General features: G+C 41.3%; 1 protein-coding gene across 3 annotated transcripts in view; it reads left to right on the plus strand.

The window, feature by feature from the left end:
* The window catches only part of CLMN (calmin), an 86,838-nt gene that overhangs the window by 48,119 nt on the left and 20,873 nt on the right, over positions 1–17,846 (plus strand). For all 3 annotated transcript variants that reach the window (XM_072116261.1, XM_072116263.1, XM_072116262.1), the window contains exons 2-5: positions 9,232–9,293; positions 14,571–14,666; positions 15,052–15,135; positions 16,843–16,935. In XM_072116261.1, coding sequence (XP_071972362.1) covers positions 9,232–9,293; positions 14,571–14,666; positions 15,052–15,135; positions 16,843–16,935 — 335 coding nt within the window. The remainder of the gene's footprint in view (positions 1–9,231; positions 9,294–14,570; positions 14,667–15,051; positions 15,136–16,842; positions 16,936–17,846) is intronic.

The raw sequence follows: 17,846 nt of genomic DNA on the forward strand, positions 1-17,846 counted from the left end.
GTTCATTTGGCGCAATGGAAAGTCGCAAAACAGCATTTGAACCACAAGTGCGCCAAAACAACGCCAAAGAGACAAGAAAAACAATGATAAATTACCCCCATGGATTTTTTCTTCTATAAAAGTTTGTAGCTATATGCACTACTAGTATGTAGTCCATGTGTTATCAGTGTGTTCATGGTCACACCAGATCCTTGTCTCATCTCTGTGCGTCTCGCCCTCATGTATAAGCAGATAACTGAGTGTATACACATCTGCTCTTGAGTTAGCAAAATGTTTATGGCTTTACCTGTTTTAGCTGTTTTAGAGGCGGAAATCCACACACATTCCTACAGAATATGTATAGGGGACTATTGTGTGACATATAGAGGTATAGCAGTGCTGAACATGAGGCTATGAACTGCACTATGTGTACCTAGCTGTTAGGATACATCACATTTCTGCTTTATGGGCGGCACGAAGCTGAGTGGGTAGCACTACAGCCTTGCAGCGCTGGGGTCCTGGGTTCAAATCCCATCCAGGTCAACATCTACAAAGAGTTTGTATGTTCTCTCCCTGTCTGCGTGGGTTTCCTCCCACACTCCAAAACATACTGGTAGGTTCTTTAGATTGTTGTGAGCCTCATGGGGACAGGGACGAATTTGCCATGCATTGTGCAGCTCTGCGTAATCTGTGTGTGCTATATAAATAAAGAATTATTACATATTATTATAATATCAATGGTCATTGCGTCAACTTATTTGGCATTTTCAGGGCTCTGCGTTGGTAGCTAGTTTTGGGTATATTAATTATTAGTTTGATCTAGTCTTGACATTATGGGGGGGGGGCATTCATTATTTTCCGCGCTAGTTGTTCTTATTTTGTACCCGATTTTAGCAGTATTTAGCACTGTGTTTATATATTGTATACAGGCCCTTAAAGGGGTTTTCCCACAAACAAGTGTCAGAGAGATTTGCATCATTTAATTTGAGTCACAGAAGTGCAGAGCTCCAGGAAAATATAGATGTAATTGTGACTGGGTTTGAGAAATGTGAGATGTTTCTTCACCTCCTGCAGAGCCGAACGAGCTGTTCCTCAGTTTTTAGTTTTATCTTTTTCTGGATACTCATCTCAAATCAATGAGTTGTATTCACCCACTAACCACTGGGGGCAGTGTGTAACTTTCCAGTAACCTATTCATTGTACAGTTATATACATGAGCATGTTTCTTAGTACTGACACTCAGTGGTCATTGTTGGTACTGAATGTGATTTGTTAAAATTTCTGTATAACCAGAAGTCCACATTCAGAAAATCATAGCGCATCCACGTTATAACTGATGTAGTTTTGTTCTGACCATAAGTCTAATGACCCGAACTAGAAGAATTATAGGGAGTTATGGCATTGCAGGTTTGGAGTATTTGACCTGCGGTCAAACTGTACCAATTTCCTCATATAATCCTTTTTTCTTTTAATAAGGCAACCCATAAGGATTTGTAACAAGCATTTGGCTGTGTTTCGAGGCCCCTTTCACACTAGCGTCTTTCATGCACGTGTTCTTTGCATGTTTTTGATGTGCAGAACTCGCATTGCACTCTGTCCCATTGTATTCAATGGGTTTTGTCAGAAAAGCATTTTTTTTTAAACACAAATGAAAATCTCAGCTTGTTCTCATAGACATACAAGTCTATGGAGACGCATCAAAAACGCATGGAAGTGCGTTTTTCACTGATCAATTGCCATAGAATAGATACACCACGGTGATGAATGAGTCTTTTTCTTGTGCGTTGTCTGCGTGTGAAAAATGCATAATGCATTTATGTATTTGCGTTGATTTCTGCACTGGAATTCACAGCAGATAAATGACTGCAGATCATAAATCCACACACAACAATAAAAATGGTCTACAGTATGGGGGAGAGTGATCAATCTGTCTATGTCAGAAAACCAGAGAAATTTACACCTGAAATACTGTGCACCACATTTATTAGAAAATTTAGACCATTTTAGGCAGTTTTTATAACTTGACCAAAAATAGGAGTGTGTCCATGGCCTAGCAGGAAATAGCCCACACAGCTGAAAAGTTTGCACCAGAAAATTTTATATAGTGGTGCAGCAAACTAGAACACCTAATAAGAGGTGCAAAGTACAACTGCCCAGTCTTATACTGCACCAGATTAATCATCCAGCATCAGACACAGGGACTAATCTGGTGCAGCAGAGAATTTACTTCTACTCTGCACTGGTCTAAAAACAAACACATTAATATATCTCCCCTATTGTGTATAGGTGGATTTTTATCAAAGGTGATCTGAGAAGTGGGAAGCCTTATGATGGGCAGTCATATATTTTGGCACAGGGTGCGCTGGAACCGTGCTATATTTTTCAATGGGATGTAAGTTTTTGGCACATGAGATTAATGAATTGGCGCACGGACTAAAAGGTTTTAAACTCCCTAGACCAGATTTTTGTTGCTCTCTTTTTGTATCACAAATTGTGCAAAAAAAGTGTCGAAAAAATAGACGTAGATTCACCAGCGGTGCCAAGATTTAGAGTTTTGTGACTTTTAGTGTGGTAAAAGTGAAAAATTCTGACATGAACCATCTCCCACATGAATTTAATGAGCCTTGTCCTCCAAATCATCCAAGATGAAGATTAGAAATCCTTATATTTTGGGGGTCATCTACAGCGTCTATGCCACATGAAACATTTATTTCGATTCATAGTGAAGCCCAAATATAAGATTACAGAAATGCTCCTTTAAGCTCGTATGTTCAGGTGTTGACATCACTGACACAATGGACTGGGTTGGATCCCGCAGCGACAGCAACCAATTTGGTTTCAGAGGAAAACACATTATCAGTTTGTTCATCTTCAGGAGAAGCTTTTTGTTGTCTTGATTTCCTTGGAGACGCTCATAACACAGAGTTAAGATCAGAAACTCATGAGAATCTGGGTAGGGAATCCCACAGGACCCTTCTGGAGAGGCCTCCTTAATTGTACCTAACTCTTTCAAGCCTGGCAGAAATTCTTTACTAAGTGTCCTTCCTAATGACTAGTGTGCTTCTTCATTAGGCATATTTAGGGTGCCTAATGCCATAATTAGGCATAAATACTATCAGAGGCGTAACAAGACACCATTGGACCCCGATGCAAACTTTGAGGTCCCATATACACTCACCGGCCACTTTATTAGGTACACCTGTCCAACTGCTCGTTAACACTTAATTTCTAATCAGCCAATCACATGGCGGCAACTCAGTGCATTTAGGCATGTAGACATGGTCAAGACAATCTCCTGCAGTTCAAACCGAGCATCACTATGGGGAAGAAAGGTGATTTGAGTGCCTTTGAACGTTGCATAGTTTTTGGTGCCAGAAGGGCTGGTCTGAGTATTTTCAGAAACTGCTGATCTACTGGGATTTTCACGCACAACCATCTCTAGGGTTTACAGAGAATGGTCCGAAAAAGAAAAAACATCCAGTGAGCGGCAGTTCTGTGGGCGGAAATGCCTTGTTGATGCCAGAAGTCAGAGGAGAATGGGCAGACTGGTTCAAGCTGATAGATAGGCAACAGTGACTCAAATCGCCACCCGTTACAACCAAGGTAGGCAGAAGAGCATCTCTGAACGCACAGTACGTCGAACTTTGAGGCAGATGGGCTACAGCAGCAGAAGACCACACCGGGTGCCACTCCTTTCAGCTAAGAACAGGAAACTGAGGCTACAATTTGCACAAGCTCATCGAAATTGGACAGTAGAAGATTGGAAAAACGTTGCCTGGTCTAATGAGTCTCGATTTCTGCTGCGACATTCGGATGGTAGGGTCAGAATTTGGCGTCAACAACATGAAAGCATGGATCCATCCTGCCTTGTATCAACGGTTGGTGGTGGTGGTGGTGTCATGGTGTGGGGAATATTTTCTTGGCACTCTTTGGGCCCCTTGGTACCAATTGAGCATCGTTGCAACGCCACAGCCTACCTGAGTATTGTTGCTGACCATGTCCATCCCTTTATGACCACAATGTACCCAACATCTGATGGCTACTTTCAGCAGGATAATGCGCCATGTCATAAAGCTGGAATCATCTCAGACTGGTTTCTTGAACATGACAATGAGGTCACTGTACTCAAATGGCCTCCACAGTCACCAGATCTCAATCCAATAGAGCATCTTTGGGATGTGGTGGAACGAGAGATTCGCATCATGGATGTGTAGCCGACAAATCTGCGGCAACTGTGTGATGCCATCATGTCAATATGGACCAAAATCTCTGAGGAATGCTTCCAGCATCTTGTTGAATCTATGCCACAAAGAATTGAGGCAGTTCTGAAGGCAAAAGGGGGTCCAACCCGTTACTAGCATGGTGTACCTAATAAAGTGGCCGGTGAGTGTAGTTCTTGCTGCCACCTGGTCCTGCACATTACACTTGAGAATACACATATATGCCACATTGACATATACTCACAGCACCATACTCATATACCTTATATATACTGTCCAGCAGATTCCTCCCTTAGTAATATACTGCCTTCCCTTAATAAAATATACAGGCACATTTATTAAAAATCCTTTTGACTTTTAACAAATCCCCCACTTTACCAGCACCAAAGCCACCCCAGACCATCACATGACCTCTACCTTGCTTGACAGATGGCATCAGGCATCTTCTAGTATCTTTTCAGTTGTTCTGCATTTCACAAATGTTCTTCTGTGTGATCCAAACACCTCAAACTTAGATTCATCTGTCCATAACACTTTTTTCCAACCCTCCTGTGTCCAATGTCTGTGTTCTTTTGTTCCTATCTTTTCCTTTTATTAGCCAGTCTCAGATATGGCTTTTTCTTTGCCACTCTGCCCTGAAGGCCAGCATCCTAGGGTCGCCTCTTGACTGTAGGTTGTAGGTTGACACTGACATTTGAAGGGTTATATTTAATAAAGCTGCCAGCTGAGGACATGTGAGGCCTTGGTTTCTCAAACTAGAGACTCTAATATACTTGTCTTAGTTGTGTAGCGGGGCCTCCCACTTCTCTTTGTACTCTGCTATATAAAGCGGCCTTAATTGGAGAAATCTTACTTCCTGACCCTACTCTAGTTAGAGTCTGTTTGTTCTCTCCTGTGAAAGGAGTAGTACACAAGAAACTTCAGTTTCTTTACAATTTGTCGTATGGAATGGCCTTCATTTCTAAGAACAAGATTAGACTGTTGAGTTTCACATGACAGATTTTTTTTCTGGCCATTGTGAGAGTTTAATTGAACAAACAAATGTGATGCTCCAGATTCTCAACCAGCTCAAAGGAAGGATAGTTTTATAGCTTCTCTTATCAGCCAAACTGTTTCCAGCTGTGCTAGCATACTTAAGCAAGGGATTTCAAAACATTAATTAGCCTTATTACACAGTTAGCAAACACACTGGGGCACATTTACTTACCTGGTCCTGTCGCGATCCAGCGGCGCATTCTCAGTCGAGGATTCGGGTCTTCCGGCGATTCACTAAGGTAGTGCGCCCGATGTCCACCAGGTGTCGCTGCTGCGCTGAAGTCCGCTGGAGTTCGCCGGAGTTCACTATCCTATCCTGGGTGCAGGTAAGCGCGTGTCACATATTTTTTTTTTAAATACAGCGTTTTTCCGAATCCGTCGGGTTTTCTGTCGCATGCATTCCCAAAAACCCGGGGCAATTCAGGGAAAGTCGGCACAAATCACAAATATTCGGGAAACCCGATGAAAAAGAGCGATTCGGGCCCTTAGTAAATGACCCCCAGTGTACCATTAAATCACTAGTTGTTGAAAATGGGCCTTTAAATGACCCCAAACTATTGAGCGACAGTGTATCTGCGTATTAGCCCTAGATTTTTGCAAACTAGCCCTTGACCTCCTCTCACATGTATCTTGGAATCTGATGATACAGTGTATCAAAGGTTTAATTTTCAGTTGTTAAAATTTATTTCCTACATAAATATACCCTATTGGTAAGTTCCCCATAAAGATGCTGACAAACCAGGTGAGCAAAGCAAGGGTTTGAGACTTATCCTACGACTCGGCTTTGTACAGTTTACGGTGCCCTGTGGAACCTGTATCTACATCCTGGACTATAATATGATTTATAGGAAGGAAAGAGGTTTTCCGCACCGGCAGCTAGACGGCGTGATCCCAGCTGTGTCGCTGACACCCGCACTTAACAGGAGTGATGACGTCATTGCGAAATAAATGCTGCGGATGTATGAGGACCCTGCTTTTAAGCTGTATTCATCACCTCTGTGTGACTAAGATCAATGTTTTGGGATACAGGGTTTTTGGATACATAGAGTATTTACCTTTACCTGCAATGTGTTGCAGTCTCGGCCAGTGCAAACCAGCAAATACAAAACCTTGAATTAATAGACCTTCTGTTTAGCTGCATTATCTGTCTTTTTCTGGAAAACCTGTGCCTGTAATAATAGAAACTAACATAAGTGAGGACTCCTGGAGACAAATTTAACTATTTAAGTGTAACTAAACTTTTGACAAAATTGCATAAATCAATTGCAGATGATAATATTCAACTTTGTAATATACCTTATGAAAGAAATATGTTCCCGTGCCCTTCTTTTTCCACAGCTTTTTTTTGTTATTTAAAGGAAATCTACTATTAAAATAAATCATTATAAATCAGGGGCACTTACTCATAAGTCCAGGCACATTGACCGTTATAATCTTCTTTTCATTCTAAAATCTTATTTTAAACTATGCTGATGAGCTCTGAGAGGCATAGCAAGAGCCCCTCTACATTCTGCAGCAGCATTTCCCCCTCCCACTCACTGCTGCAGAGATTTTAGGAAGTGCTAAGGGAGGGTGAGACTGAGACGTGCTGCTGCACAGTGTAAGAAAAGCCTGTGAAGCCAGGGTAACATGCCCATAGCTCTTTGGAATATAGAAAGATTACCACAGTCACCCTGCCTGGTTCTGTGAGTAAGTCCCTGGTTTATGCTTGATCTTGATGGTAGATTTCTTTTAGAGGGAACCTGTCACTACAACCCCCATTTTTCACAATGCACATGTTCCAAAAGCCAATAACATCACAATTGTACAGTTGCTTTGGTCATGTTTGTAAGTAGTATAGGTGCACTATAATCATAGTGGATTTTACCTGGCTCCCTGCAAAGTTGCCATGCTGAGTCCTAGGGGCGGGAATTCAAAATTGAACAGACGTCTGCTTCTAGATCTTTTCCCCAGCCCACTCGCTCTAGTCCCTTTCCTCAGATATCACGGATGGGCAGAGGAAGCAGACATCCCTTCCCTGATTTCTAGCTGCCGCCCATCCATTAACCTAACAAAGTGATTTTGAGATTGTTTTTTTCATGACAACTTGTATTTCATGTCTGTGGTAAATTTTTGATTGATGTGTTCAAAATTTTAAATGATCTCCTTTTCAGACAGATAGTTACTAATTTGGGTGGAAAAATTAACATTACCCTTATGTCTGCTTTATTTTTTCATAATTTTTGGAATGTCTTTATATTTTATCACAATGTCAGATACCTTACAAATGCCTTACGTAATGCAGAAGGAAAGGAGGGCCCGGTAGTAGCCACTTTTGTCTCCTATGATGTAATGGTTTTTAGTAATCTATAAAATATTTGATTTTCCCATTCATGTGGACATGTGAGGGGGATGAGATGCATTTTTCAGTGATACTATTTTGGGATGGCTATGCCCTAATGAAGAAAATGTATTCACTTTTTTGTGGGGGTGGTCAGAAAAACATCAATTCTTTCTTCCTTCAGTGGGATTACGGTGATATCATATTTCTACATTGTTTATCACATTTTACAAATAGAACATATTGGCCCACATATAACAATAGTGATGCACGAAGTGCCGACATAAATGTGGTGCACAGTGCGAATGCACGCCGGAACGCCCCTTTATGTGCACAGTGCAGCCGCAACACAATACTGCCGCACAAGCTTTATAGAAGTTTGCACAAGTATTTATGTGAAAAGACTGCAGAATACTGGTGCAAAAAGCATAATAATTGTGGGCCAATGTTGGGAAAAATCTATACATACATATATCAAAAGTAGTGAAGTTTGTATATGGAGTGTGCAGGGTGCACCAGATTCATCAAAAGTGGTGCACGATCTTCATTAATCTGGCGCACTCTGCACTGCTCTGAAAGTGTGAATACATTAATTAGGTGCACCTTCAACAGAGAGCAACATGATTCTGTTGAGTCGCTGTATGAAATGTGGTGTACCGGAACACCCCTTTAGGTACAGAATTTTGTGGCATGTTGGGCATAGTGCAGCTGTGGCACAATACTGGTGCAGACACTTTATAAATATATGTGCAACCAGTTTGCAGCAAACAGTATAAATAGTCTTCTCCTCAATCCCTCCTCCTCACTCAGGGAGCTGGAGAGAGGCTGAGGGAAGAGAGCGGGTGGCCAAGAGTGAGCAGTAGGAGATTAAAGGGGTTATCCGGTTATAAAAAATTACTTATGGCAGGGCTGGGGCAGGCTATTTAAAAATAATAAACTTTTATTTACCTCCTCCGACGCTGCTGATGTCCCGCGCCGCGGACTGTTTGCGGCCGGAGAGGTGGCCGACTCCTCCCATCCGTCCCTATATCTCAGCGTTGTAAGCGCTGGGAGATGGTGTCAGATGCGCCCCTGTATACAAACCGCCGCACATAGGAGAAGGACCATCGCGGGACATCAGCAGCGCCAGACGAGGATAGTACACGCCCGGCCCTCAGTAAATTTTTACACCCAGATAACCCCTTTAAGGAGAAGATGACTTATGCTGTTTGAACTGCCCCTACCCCAGGACTCACTACACGCTGCTGTCAGGGAGCTAGGTAAGGTAAAATAATTGAATAAAAAGCATTGGATTTATTTATATTGCTGACAAAGCAATTTTTATAAGACATAGACTATTGGAATCTATCAACAGGTAAAAATGACCTCCCAGATGACAGGTTCCCATTAAAGAGCCTGTCTTTATCTGTATGAAGTAGATAGACCTCAAAAGGCTTGCAGATGCACTGCTCAGTGAAGGAAAAAGAAACAGCACAGAAAAAAATTCTTAATACTGAATTTTAATCTTAAAATTACAAAGTTTAATATTGTCACCTGCTCTTTAAATTTCTGGAATAAAAAAAATGCTTTAGAAGTTTAGTTACAGAGTAAACTGTACCTCTGCTTTTTTTGGAGCTTGACAAATATAATTGTATTGAAATTGCTTAACTAAATGTAAATTTCTTTTATGTCTTTAAGTTGAACGGGAGAATGTGCAGAAAAGAACGTTCACCCGATGGATGAACCTGCACCTAGAGAAGGTAAGAAACATTGGTGACTGAGGGGGCTCGGAGACTCCTCTGCCGAATAGAAATGATTGATTAATACAACAAATTAAGTACAACATAGCTGAAGACCCTACCGTATATTTTTGACTTGGAGCCTCAGAGCTTCTGGTTAAACAAATTACTGTAGAAATCCCTCTACTGGTTCATGCATGTGCCAGCAGACGTGTAAGGGTATCACTAAATCATTCACTTCAAAAATCTAACATGATTCTCTTCAGATGTAGAAATTAAGCAAAACCTCTTATAGAGTCCCTCAAAACTGGACAATTTAATGTTAATAGTCAACATATCTTGCGCCTTCAATCTTTTGTTTCTCTATAAGGTCTATAAGGTCAGTTGAAGGCCCTTTGCAGATTGTTTTGTATCTTCCATGTAGAGTTTTGAATGCAGCTTTGGATCTAACTACAATATGAATAATGATATAATTCTACATGTTACAATAGACAGTTGTGACATAACTGTAAATCATATCCTGGAGGAGATCTCCTTCAAGAACCCTGTCCTAGGCTTTGCTGCCTTCTGCTGCTTGGTGGTTTAAGGCTTTATGGTGAGCAGGTCTGTGCTCCGGTGTCTACCTGTTGCTGACGGCTGTCAAAGGTTTATGAAGTATTTGGCTTCTGTAAAAGCCATTAGTGAATGGATGATAATTAGATCATGCAGAAACACTCTGCTCTGCTCCTTCTCTCATACCAGGTCCATGACGTCTCATGAACATTGCAAGCACAAAAGTTGTTTTGTTTGGATCCCCCTAAAAAAAAACGTAATTTTTTTTTTAGCCAATGCATTGCATAGTGCCCCTCCCCCATCACCTCTGGTACCCTTCAGCTGTCAAGTGAAATCATTTATTGGAACTTCTACACTTGGGATCGGCCAGAGCCAAAAACCTTTGCTTCTTTTGGCTGTGCTGATGAAATGGAACATAACGAAGCATTGAGCATCCGTTTAGAATACCAGTGGGACAGGTTGTTAAAGACTGAAGGAGTTAATAACGCTCCTGCTCCACGGGAAGAAACAAAGCAGCTTGAGGTGTGTGCGGGTCCATGAGTTATGGTCTCCTGCACTAATGACAGCAGCAGGTCACTTGTTCTTGACTATTGGTCTACAGTCGTTGCAGAACTTCAACTCCCAACTTACTATAAGAACATAGTGGGTTCAGCAACAGCAGGATATCATAAGGATAAATAGTACGGTACTTGGTTTTTCATTTTCTCGTTGTCATTAAGATATGCTTGCTGTCAATGAATGAGAACTTTTTTTCTCTATTCAAATGCTGAAATCCCACCACAACCTAGCATGACTGCTCAGCTGAGACTAAGCTGAGATAATTACGTATATCTCTGGTTCTGTAGCCCGATCTGAAGGATGAGATTCTTATCTTTAATATTACACCAAATGTGTATTTGTAGGTGCCATAGACCCGAAGAGAAGAGTGTCTGAAATTACATTTCCCCTGCAGCCTCTAAGAGTGCATTCACACTTTGCAGTTAAAACCGGCATTCACACGTGGCATTTACATTTTGTTTTGAAACGCTATACAACAGGAGAGAAGCTTTATTTCCAGTCACTGAAAAGTTTTTAATAAACAATATGGCCGTTATTCATAGCTAACATGTTTAGTTATGGTGTATAAATACATAACTTGGCAGAGATGTCTGGAACCCTAGGGAAGATGGAGGACGATCACTGGCTATAATGGCGGCCATATTGGTTGAAACCCAGCAATATGTATTTTGAAGGGCGCCATGCACCTGGGTGCCTTTGAAGCCATGACACTTTTTCCGCCATTACTGTAAATGGAGCTGGTGGTCTGTGAAGTCTCACATTTACTAATAGCTTTCTCCCCAGCACAAATACTCAGACCCAGGCCTCCTGGACTGTGTCATCTGCAGGGTCTCCGCACTGAGGCCCATTTACCCCATGTTTACACAAATGTCACATGACATTATTGTAGGCCGCACTCCGCTCCGACGGACAGTGATTGATCACATTAAGAGCTGCAGTATTTAGCATGATAAAGCGACCATGTCAGCGGGGGCCTGGGATATGTGAGAACAGTGACATATCTGCCGCTGCAATGGAGTCATATGTTATAACTGTTTACATCACAGGCGCGCAGGTATATCCCAGAATTTACGCCAAATGTAAGGAAAACATAAGTATGTGTGTAATAAGCCGTTGTTTTACTGATGAATAACTGAAGGAGAAGATTAACCCCTGTCTTAAAGGAGCTGTTGATTCTCATGCAAATAAAGCTTAATCACTGTACAATGAAAAACTTGCAGATATATTTCTCAAAACTGTATCAAGTTACAATCCAGGTTTAATTTCTCAAACTACAGATAGTCCCCGGGTTACTTACAGGATAGGTTCTGTAGGTTTGTTCTTAAGTTGAATTTGTATGTAAGTCGGAACTGTATATTTTATAATTGGAATCCCAGACAAATGCTATTGGTCAGTGAATGGAAGCATTCTTTTTAAGGGTGCCTTCACATGATTGTGTTTTGAAACTGAATCGTAGCCCCGGTGTCTTGTATTGTCTAAATGCAAGACATTGGGGGCTGGTTACCAATTGCACACGTTCCCATAGAAACGGATATGCGATCGCCCGTGGAACGCCTCTGGGCACTTAGATTCTGTGGGATAAGAGTAGTCTCTTATAAGTAGTCTAGTCGAGAGTGAATCAGAGCAACAATTAGCATTTTAGATGTTTCAGTTGCCAGAAATTTGCGGATTCTGGAGATCTTTATGAGATGCATGCAACAAGAGCGAGAAAGAGATTGAATATATGGTGAATAGGAGAGGTCGGAGTCCAGCACAACCCCAAGACAGCGGGCCTGCTGCCTCAGTGCTATAGTGATCCCACAGACCGAGATGGAGAGGTCAGGGTTGGGTCGGTTAGTAGATGGTGGAAAAACAAGAAGTTCAGTCTTAGATTAAGTTTTAAGAAGAGATAAGACGTGATGTTAGAGACAGCAGAGAGACAATCACTAGTGTTTTGTAGTAAGGCAGAGGTGATGTTAAGTGCAGAAGTACATAACTGGGTGTCATCAGTATAAAGATGATACTGGAAACCAAATCTGCTGATGGTTTGTCCAATGGGGGCAGTATAGAGAGAGAAGAGAAGAGGACCTAGGACTGATCCCTGAGGAACCCCGACACTGAGAGGGAGATGAGAAGAGAAAGATCCAGAAAAGGAGACTCTGAAAGTGCGGTCAGAGAGATAGGAAGAAAACCAAGAGAGTGCAGTGTCCTTTAGGCCAATGGAGCGAAGCATCCTGAGGAGGTGCTGGTGGTCCACAGTATCAAATGCTGCCGAGAGATCCAGGAGAATAGTAGGAGAGAAAAGTCCTTTACAGAATAGAACCTTTGGATTTAGCAGTGAGGAGATTACAAAAACCAAATTGTGGGAAGTCAAGGAGGAAGTTAGCTGTTAGTGGAGAATAGACCAAGCGTTCCAGGAGTTTGGAGATGAAAGGCAGATTTGAGACTAGTCAGTAGTTAGTAGCACTGGATGGGTCCAGGAAAGGTTTCTTTAGTAATGGGGTAACAACGGCATGCTTGAAAGAAGAGGGAACGACACCAGAAGAGAGAGAGGTTAAAGATTTTAGTGAGGTTTGAGGTTGTAACAAACTTTCAGAAGAGGGAGATTTGTGTTCCTGGTATTTTTATATACAGGCAGTCCCCTACTTAAGAACACCGGACTTACATACGACCCCTAGTTACAAACGGACCTCTGGATGTTGGCAATTTACTGTACTTAGACTACAATAAACAGATATAACAGGTATCACAGGTGTCTACAATGAAGCTTTAGTATTAATCTTGGTTCTAATCACAATCCAACATTTTTAAAATCCAATTGTCACAGAGACCAAAAAAAATTTGGCTGGGGGTTAGAATGACAAAGTATACAGTTCCGACTTACATACAAATTCAACTTAAGAACAAACCTACAGACCCTATCTTGTATGTAACCCGGGGACTGCCTGTACCAAAAACTTTCTAGATTGGACACAACGGTGGCAAACCTTCAGCAACAGGATTGATTTGCAGACTGTAATAAAACAAAATGTTATCAAGTAAATATATCACGATGTGAGGTTGACTATATAAAAATAAGAAAAAAAACTAAAGAGGGCATCCTGTCACATACTTGACCGCTCTTGGTTTTTACATTTCATGCTGGCAGATCCTGATTTCAGTCACATTTAATATACCGTAGTGTCTTTGGAGTCTCTATTTATGGATTGGAATAAAAGACAGGGAAGTCATTAAGGGGGCGGGCACACAATTAACATAAATCCCTTAATGAAGGAACACAGTTGTGGGGGACATTAAATATTTTGCGACAAAGGTCAAATGTCAGCAATCAGAATTTTGAGCATCTGTGTGCGTTTCAGTCAATTCCACTTCCAGAAACAAACATTGTGCTGGCAGAGAGCGGCACGGCCTCGGGCTGTTTTATATACTCAGTGATACAGATCCAGATGATGGTTTATCCAAGCAACATTAAAGGAAATCCGTCAAGAGGAAAAGGCTGATGAAGACATTTGTCAATAATGAGGATTCTCAGCAACTTTTACTAAAATTTGGATAAGAAAAAGCACTTGACAATTGTCAAGCAGACGCTTATCATTACTTAAGATTGCTCCAGCTCGAGTCACATAATGCAGACTGTGCTCCCATCATCTCTCTATGGAGAGGGGCAAAACTTATGGGTCCCACGACTCTATGGTACCACATGGCTTGTATGACATGTTTCCATATTGTTTGATATCTTACATAATATCAATGAAAGGTTACTTGTATAATATATGAGTATAGGAGCCATCAGCTTACCTACAGCTTATTATTCAGTTGCATTCTCCTAAATTTTTCATGCAGGGCCTTTAGAAAACCCAAGTGCGTCAAGCCTATAAAAGGGGTGGTAAAGGGGAACCAGGGGTCAAAGGTCAATCTCATCCTTCAGCCTGCAATTTAATGAAGTTGTCAGTTTTATTAGAGCTCAGTAAAGAAGCTTCTATGGATGACAAAGAGGTCAGATCTGATGGAATCCCGAAGCAGAACTAAAGAGATGTGGCTATGGCTCCCTACTATGGAAAAGTGGATCCACATTGACTCAGGAAAGTTTAAAGGTCAAGGCTAAAAGCAAAGTAGACTAATGTCGATATTCTATCAATGTATGCTTTCATTTTCTACAATGCCCAGATTCTAATTACTTGGATAACACTGTATTTATTGTTCGTACAGTGCAGTCCTCCGCTGGAAGTTAAAGATTTGTTTGTTGATATTCAAGATGGAAAAATCCTGATGGCGCTACTTGAAGTGCTGACGGGACAAAGTCTGGTGAGTGCTTAGGGCTACCTGAGGTTAAAGTTCATTCAAGAGCTGTTCATTGTATACATGAAAGTAATGTAAGTTTCTAATAGCTAAGGAAGTCTCTCCGATTTAGAAATTATTGTGAAAATATTTCCTCTTTATTTATTACTTTCCTATGGAGAAGGATCTAAAATGCTAGATAGATAGTTGTTCCCTGCTCAAATATTATGAAGTCTTAGAATGGGTTCACATCTTGAAATTTGGCAGCGGACAAATTCCATGACAAAATAAATATATCCTAGATAAATATCCTCTCATTTATCAATTTGAGTTTCCACTGGGATTTTTTGCTTAATTGTATCATATTCTAATGTGTGGATGCAGCCTTAACCTACTTTCTGTCCATCATCAGCTCCACGAGTATAAGTCATCAACTCACCGGATCTTCCGACTGAACAACATAGCCAAAGCCCTGAAGTTCTTGGAAGACAGTAATGTGAGTAACTGGTGGTTATTGGATATTTGGTGTCTCGCTGCTTGTGGGAAGTCTCTGAGCAGTGTCACTTAATTCGAGTATTCTGTGTGTTCAATCCTTATTTATGGCTCCTACCTTTTCTAAATGATAGATACAAAATGGATTTATGTTATAGTCAGGGCAGGATTAAGGTTGGTGGAGGTTCCTGGGCGCAAAATGTGGTGGGGCCCCTCACTAAATGTGGCCCACAAAGTGATACACATTATTATTCTAAATTATAATTAATATTCTAAACTTTCTCCTATTTACATATTAGCCTACCTGCTTGCCCGGCTGACGTGGAGGCAGTAGTTCTTACTACTAGTCCAAGTCCATGCGCTACTGCTTTCCTGAGAGTTGTCTCCCCACCTTTCACAGATCACTCGACGGGTGGGGGGATGGTTGCCTGAGTGATTGTTATGAAGTAAACCATACACTGGCTAGGACTTGGCTACCAACAAGTTCAGCCAACCAGTGTTTGGTACTAAGGGGGTAGGGGTGTCAGGCAGTGCAACTCCCAAAAAGTATGCTGCATGAAGATTGAGGACAGCTGGATTTGTGTGAGCAGTGAGCCACTGTCACAGTGTGGAGGCAGGGAGTTGTGTGGCACTGCGGTAGTTCATCGCTGACAACTGTGAGCTGACTGTCGGACATCACTGGTAGGGGCCCCATTATGAGTAAAGTGGTGGGGGCCCACGGGCACAACCCCGCACCCCCGAAACCCTCACCATAATGTGGCCCTCGTTGTAGTCTCCAACCAGTTGCAGAATAAAGAGTGCAGATCTGGAGTACAACACAGAATGTAATGCAGGATCAGCATTCATATTATTGAAAGGTGAGGCTGTACTTTAATAAGTGTCCTGTTCAGTGTAATATTTCCCAGTAGATTACTCATTACCTTCATGTTTTCTGTGCCTGGAGCCCCTCGCTGTGAGCACTGCTGACTTTTCAATCACTAATCGGATTTATGAGATTAACAACCTTCTTGATTATGACTAAATTTTTAAGTTGGAGCCGATGATGTGGACACATTCCAGATTACGGACACATCCTGAAGCACCACTGGGCTGTGTATTTTGACTTGCTGTGTGTTATAGTGAGACAGGAGCCTGGTGTCTCAGGATATGTTTGCTGATATCCTGTTTCCCCGAAAATAAGACAGTGTCTTATATTTATTTTTGCTCCTAAAGAGGCACTAGGTCTTGTTTTCAGGGGATTCTTATTTTTCCATGAAAAAGAATTTACATTTACTGGTGAACAAAAAATTAACTTCTCAAACATCCTTAAAACTCTCCAAACTCTGAACTATTGGAATATGTGGCCACAATCTCTCATGTGCAATAGCACTTTCCTTAAATGGCCACTTCATGTCCATGTAGCTTCTTGTAGCGCATTTGCTCTGCAACAGCCACTGATTTTATTCCGCAAATTCTTCATCCGTGTCACAACCTATTGCAGCATGTAAAAGATCTACTAATACTAATATATGGCGCAGGGGAGCTGTAGCAATGGCGGCCACTAGGTCTTATTTTCAGGGGAGGCCTTATATTTCTAAGATTGAACAAAATTGTACTAGGTCTTATTTTCGGGGGATGTCCTATTTTAGGGGAAACAGGGTATCATTCACTCTCAGGGTTTTTCGTATTTGCCTGTTATTTACAATGACTTAATAGACTATGTTTCTTATAGGTGAAACTGGTCAGCATTGACGCTGCTGAAATTGCAGATGGAAACCCCTCACTGGTTCTGGGTCTAGTCTGGAACATTATATTGTTTTTACAGGTAGATATATGTCTTCATTCTATATTCTTCTATAAGATATCTATAATGGGTTGGTCATTTATATGGATACACCTAGATAAAATGGGAATGGTTGGTGATATCAACTTCCTGTTTGTGTCACATAAGTAAAGGGGGGAAACTTTTCAACATGGGTGTTGACTATGAGGTCCATTTTGAAGTCAGCCATTTTGAATTCAACTTTTTTTTCCAATGGGAACATGATCATGTTTTTCACAAGAAAAACAATGGTGTGCTTGGTTTTAACGTAACTTTATTCTTTCATGAGTTATTTACAAGTTTATGACCACTTATAAAATGTGTTCAAAGGGCTGCCCATTGTGTTGGATTGTCATTACAATCCTCTTCTCCCACTCTTGACACACTGATAGCAACACCGCAGAAGAAATGCCAGCACAGGCTTCCAGTATCCATTGTTTCAGATGCTGCACATCTTGTATAGCATAGACAATTGCCCTCAGATGACCATAAAAGTCCAAGCATTCCCACATGGACAGTTCTCTGTAAAGTGGATTGGTCGTTTAGGGCCAGTTGAATGGCCACCTAGGTCTCCTGATGTGACCCCCTTAAACTTTTATCTTTGGGGGCATCTGAAGGCAATTGTCTATGCTATGAAGAAGCGAGATGAGCAGTATCTGAAACAACGGATACTGGAAGCCTGTTCTAGCATTTGCTGTGTTGCTATCAGTGTGTCAAGAGCAGGAGAAGAGGATTGCATTGACAATACAACACAATGGGCAGCACTTTGAACACATTTTTTAAGGGGTCATGAAAATAAGTCATGAAAAAATAAAGTTAGGTTAAAACAAAGCTCATCATTTTCTTGTTAAATTATCAATTTGTTCCATGACCCTCTTCCCATTGGAAAATGGCTGACTTCAAAGTTTTCTTAA

This window comes from Engystomops pustulosus, chromosome 7, assembly GCF_040894005.1.
Source record: "Engystomops pustulosus chromosome 7, aEngPut4.maternal, whole genome shotgun sequence".
Taxonomy (NCBI): Eukaryota; Metazoa; Chordata; class Amphibia; order Anura; family Leptodactylidae; genus Engystomops; species Engystomops pustulosus.